Source organism: Argopecten irradians, chromosome 7 (assembly GCF_041381155.1).
Source record: "Argopecten irradians isolate NY chromosome 7, Ai_NY, whole genome shotgun sequence".
Taxonomy (NCBI): domain Eukaryota; kingdom Metazoa; phylum Mollusca; class Bivalvia; order Pectinida; family Pectinidae; genus Argopecten; species Argopecten irradians.
In genome coordinates, this window is record NC_091140.1 from 12508125 (window position 1) to 12514124 (window position 6000).

The 6000-nt window shown below is 35.8% G+C and overlaps 1 protein-coding gene across 2 annotated transcripts in view; it reads right to left on the reverse strand.

Annotated features, from left to right (window-relative positions):
* LOC138327580 (uncharacterized) overlaps positions 1–5466 on the reverse strand; it is a 40968-nt gene extending 35502 nt beyond the window's left edge. Inside the window, exon 1 of one of the 2 annotated variants that reach the window (XM_069273775.1) lies at positions 5224–5466. Coding sequence is in view for 1 of the 2 variants with exons in the window: in XM_069273774.1 (XP_069129875.1) it covers positions 5213–5225 (13 nt within the window). In the remaining variant the exon portion in view is untranslated. Of the gene's footprint in view, positions 1–5212 lie in introns of both variants that reach the window. The other variant, XM_069273774.1, reaches the window with a different exon arrangement.
* Between the last annotated feature and the right edge of the window lie 534 nt (positions 5467–6000).

Consider the following 6000-nt stretch of genomic DNA (forward strand, 5'->3'; position numbering starts at 1 on the left):
ATATCACTTTCTAGATGGTGGTATATCATTCAGGTGTGTGTGATATCACTTTCTAGATGGTGGTATATCATTTAGGTGTGTGTGTGGTATTATTACTTCTAGAGGGTGGTATATCATTCAGGGGTGTGTTGTATCACTTATTAGAGGGTGGTATATCATTAGTGTGGTGTGCTATATCCTTTCGGGTTCTTGGTAGTGGTTTTAATGTTAACACATTTATTTGTTTGTGGTATGCAAACTCTCTGAGTTTTTAGATAATTCCCTTTGGTCCTCTTTTCAATGTCTTGACTCTCGATCTGGCGCAATGTGTGGTACCAAAATGGTTATGTAATGATACGAAAATAAAACTTCGATAAACGAAAAAAAAAGGAATTAATTTTCGTTTTAAAGTGAAATACAAATGTATATGTGTGGACATTTCGATAAGAATAATTAATATTTTATAAAACGATTATAGCATTGCGATATAACGAAAAATCTTTCATTAAAACGAAATTACATTTCGAAAAAACGGAACCGGGGTCTCCGTAGAAATGTAATACCCTGCAAGTCTAGAGGCTGTACACCAACACTATAGCCTAAACATATTTTTAGTCCTGTTTACTATACCCAACACCTAAGCTAACATATATTTAGGTCCTGTTACACCAACACTTAGCCTATGCATATTTAGTCCTGTTACACCAAACTCTAAGCCTACACTATATTTAGTCATCTGTCACACACAAAACATTAAGCCTACTAGCATATTTGTCCTGTTATGCGTACCAGTTTAGTTGCTTATTTAAGTCTGCCTGCATACTTTAGTCTCTGTGCAATAAGTCTGCATTCAAATTGACTTTGGTAACCTCTCACACTTATTAGTATGCTTTAGTCATTTATACTGTCACACCAACACTTATATAGCCTCACACTATTAGTTAGTCCGGGTTAACCACCATTTAACACATACAATAAGTCTCACCACATATTTAGTCCTGTTACACCAACACTAAGCCTACACATATTTAGTCCTGATACACCAACACTAAGCCCACACATATTTAGTTATGTTACCCCAACACTAAGTCTTCATATATTTGTCATGTTACCCCAACACTAAGCCTACACATATTTAGTCCTGTTACACCAACACTAAGCCTACACACATTTAGTCCTGTTACCCCAACAATAAGTCTACATATATTTGTCTGTTACCCAACACAAAGCCTACACATTTTTAGTCATGTTACACCATAGCCTATACATATTTAGTCCTGTTACACCAACACTTAGCCTACACATATTTAGTCCTGTTACACCAACACTAAGCCTACACATATTTAGTCCTGTTACACCAACACTAAGCCTACACATATTTAGTCCTGTTACACCAACACTAAGCCTACACATATTTAGTCCTGTTACACCAACACTAAGCCTACACATATTTAGTCCTGTTACACCAACACTAAGCCTACACATTTTTGTCCTGTTACACCAACACTAAGCCTACACATATTTAGTCCTGTTACACCAACACTAAGCCTACACATATTTAGTCCTGTTACACCAACACTAAGCCTACACTATTTAGTCTGTTACACAACACTAGCTACCATATTTAGTCCTGTTACACCAACACTAAGCCTACACATATTTAGTCCTGTTACACCAACACTAAGCCTACACATATTTAGTCCTGTCACACCAACACTAAAGCCTACACATATTTAGTCCTGTTACACCAACACTAAGCCTACACATATTTAGTCCTGTTACACCAACACTAAGGTCTACACGTATTTAGTCCTGTTACACCGACACTAAGCCTACACATATTTAGTTCTGGTACTTAAACACTAGGTCTACACATATTTAGTCCTGTTTAAGCCTACACATATTTAGTCCTGTTACACCAACACTAGGTCTACAAGTATTTAGTCCTGTTACACCAACACTAAGCATACACATAATTAGTCCTGTTACACCAACACTTAGCCTATGCATATTTAGTCCTGATACACCAACACTAAGCCTACGCATATTTAGTCCTGTCACACCAACATTAAGCCTACGCATATTTAGTCCTGTCACACCAACACTTAGCCTACACATATTTGGTCCTGTTACACCAACACTAACTCTACACATATCTAGTCCTGTTTACACATATCTAGTCCTGTTACACCAACACTAGTCTACAATATTTAGTCCTGTTACACCAACACTAAGCATACACATAATTAGTCCTGTTACACCAACACTAGCCTATGCATATTTAGTCCTGTTACACCAACACTTAGTCCTGACACAACACATATTTGGTCCTGTTACACCAACACTAAGCCTACGCATATTTAGTCCTGTTACACCAACACTTAGCCTACACATATTTAGTCCTGTTACACCAACACTAAGCCTACACATATTTAGTCCTGTTACACCAACACTAAGCCTACACATATTTAGTCCTGTTACACCAACACTAAGCCTACACATATTTAGTCCTGTTACACCAACACTAAGCCTACACATATTTAGTCCTGTTACACCAACACTAAGCCTACACATATTTAGTCCTGTTACACCAACACTAAGTCTACACATATTTAGTCCTGTTACACCAACACTAAGCCTACACATATTTAGTCCTGTTACACCAACACTTAAGCCTACACATATTTAGTCCTGTTACACCAACACTAAGCCTACACATATTTAGTCCTGTTACACCAACACTAAGCCTACACATATTTAGTCCTGTTACACCAACACTAAGCCTACACATATTTAGTCCTGTTACACCAACACTAAGCCTACACATATTTAGTCCTGTTACACCAACACTAAGCCTACATATTTAGTCCTGTTACACCAACACTAAGCCCACACACATTTAGTCCTGTTACACCAACACTAAGCCTACACATATTTAGTCCTGTTACACCAACACTAAGCCTACACATATTTAGTCCTGTTACACCAACACTTAGCCTACACATATTTAGTTCTGTTACTTAAATACTAGGTCTACACATATTTAGTTCTGTTACTTAAATACTAGGTCTACATATATTTAATCCTGTTACACCAACACTAAGCCTACACATATTTAGTTCTGTTACTTAAACACTAGGTCTACACATATTTAGTTCTGTTACTTAAACACTAGGTCTACACATATTTAGTTCTGTTACTTAAACACTAGGTCTACACATATTTAGTTCTGTTACTTAAACACTAGGTCTACACATATTTAATCCTGTTACACCAACACTAAGCCTACACATATTTAGTTCTGTTACTTAAACACTAGGTCTACACATATTTAGTTCTGTTACTTAAAACACTAGGTCTACTCATATTTAGTTCTGTTACTTAAACACTAGGTCTACATATATTTAATCCTGTTACACCAACACTTAGCCTACACATATTTAGTTCTGTTACTTAAACACTAGGTCTACACATATTTAGTTCTGTTACTTAAACACTAGGTCTACACATATTTAGTTCTGTTACTTAAACACTAGGTCTACATAAATTTAATCCTGTTACACCAACACTAAGCCTACACATATTTAGTTCTGTTACTTAAACACTAGGTCTACACATATTTAGTTCTGTTACTTAAACACTAGGTCTACACATATTTAGTTCTGTTACTTAAACACTAGGTCTACACATATTTAGTTCTGTTACACCAACACTTAGCCTACACATATTTAGTTCTGTTACTTAAATACTAGGTCTACACATATTTAGTTCTGTTACTTAAATACTAGGTCTACACATATTTAATCCTGTTACATCAACACTAAGTCAAAATATATTTAGTCATGTTACACCAACATTAAGACTACATGCATTTATTTATGTTGCCTCAACACTAAGCCTTCACGTATTTAGTCATGTTGCCTCAACACTAAGCCTACACGTACATTATGTATTTAGGTGTACCAGTAAGTCTGGGGTCTCAGGTTCGAGCCCAGTTGGCGGCACACTACTCACACCCTGTTATATTGTCATGCTATCGCAACACTAAGCCTTATCAATTCTGTTACATGTACACTTGAAAATGATACATAACAACTATGATATTGTTATGTATTTTTATTCGTACATTATCTCGCTTTGACCGATGATGTTTGAACTTAAACACGTGGTATAGAATTCGTAGTTATATAATTCAGCAAATTCAAGATACACTATAGACAGAAGAGATTTACTCGAATAAGTAAGCTGTCAGATAAGAGGCGAGCTTTGTTGTACTTCAGCAGCCATTGTTTGTTGTTCCTGATGTTTGTTTTTCAAACAGAATCGGTCGTGGTAAAGAGTCTTTAGTTATATAACTTAACAATTTCAAGAGGGTCAAGGGAAGGCTATTACAGCCGTTGTTTGCTGTTCCTGTTGGTCAAAACACAATAGACCAATGGATAAACGTGTACTGGCGGTAACAAAATGCATTTCATAGATATGTTCATGTTGTTGTAGTGATAGCCGAATATTCATGACAGCTTTAGATCTGTGCCATGGCATACATGCAAGCCGTATGTTTAAGATGAAGTAGTGTGTTTTTTTTTTACTCAAAGCTTAGTTCATTGTTTCAGACAATCATCCGTTTTAGGGAATATTTTAGTATGATATAAATAATTTTGTACATCTAACTAGGATAAAGGTCACACATATATTATAACTCCGTCAGCTGAGGGAAAAGATTGACTTGACCTATGCCTAACCAAAAACCATAAAGTTAACACACCAAAATCTGTAATTCCAGTTTATTTTAACTTGAAAATGTAATCACAGATTTACATCTTATTTTGTATCCTGTCGCGTTAACAGCCAATGGGTTTTTAAGTTAAGTAGGTGGAGGTAAACCCGAAGAAAAAATCAACGAGATCATAATCTGGCAATTTTATAATGTGCAATGGGCCACAGCTTCCAATTCATTATTACAAATCAAAACCAAGTGTGTCTAGACTCTTAAGAAAATAAAAATATATTTGCGTTCAGTCATAGTCAAATGCCTACCTACATTGACTACAGGTAGACTCATATAGGTAGTGCAATAGATGCATTTTCAGATATTAAAGGCTTATGTAAGCATCCTTCCGACCTATCATGATTTTACACACATAAACCGTCATATGATGCAGAAATATACAAAAACATACAATACAATACTTAAATAAATGTATGTATAAATCAAAAACTATAAACAACATACCTGATACGTACATGCGAGCTTCAGACTTAAGTCGTGTGATCACGTTGTTTCGGGCGAACTGCTGGGAGAGAGGTACTCGACTATACCTCTAAATATAGCCTTTTGTCTGTTTTCACGATTGTAATCAAGATCAAAGTGCGGAGTGTCCATTTGTTTGAGCCCGAAGCGAAGTCTTGACCTTGATATAAACTCTGATATAATGGCATGGTTATAAACACCCGAAATGTCTAATAAAAGTGGAATTACTAATATCTGTCATGTAAATGAATTTTTGATGAGTTCGAAATTGTTGCATGCATCAGTGATTTTTGTTACATATCGGTGAGTGTCATGCGTAAATTCAGTTTGAATAACAATGGGTGGGAAATAACGTGGGGACAATGACATTTTCAATGGTAAATTAAAATTTCAATTTTAATGCATTTCATACAGGCAAATAGTTTTGTTTTAAAAAATAATGTTTCATATTAATATTTTGTACGTTGTTATATTCCGGGCTATTTTTTCTAAGAGGAGGGTCAAGGGCAAAGTAAGAGGTAATTGGGTCAAGGTCTTATCACGCGTAGTATTATCTACTGACCAGTGCGTGTGTGTCAGCTTCATTAGCCACTTTATCACAAGATGGACACAGATCAAGGTCAGTTTTTCTGATATTTTTCAATATTTTATCAGCAGCCACCTCCTCCCTATGACCTTCCTCAATTCTGTGACTAAAAGGTTTTGTTACTGAATAGCTTTGATATAATATCATTGTTTGACGACATGTTGTCTTTGTATCGAGTTGCATC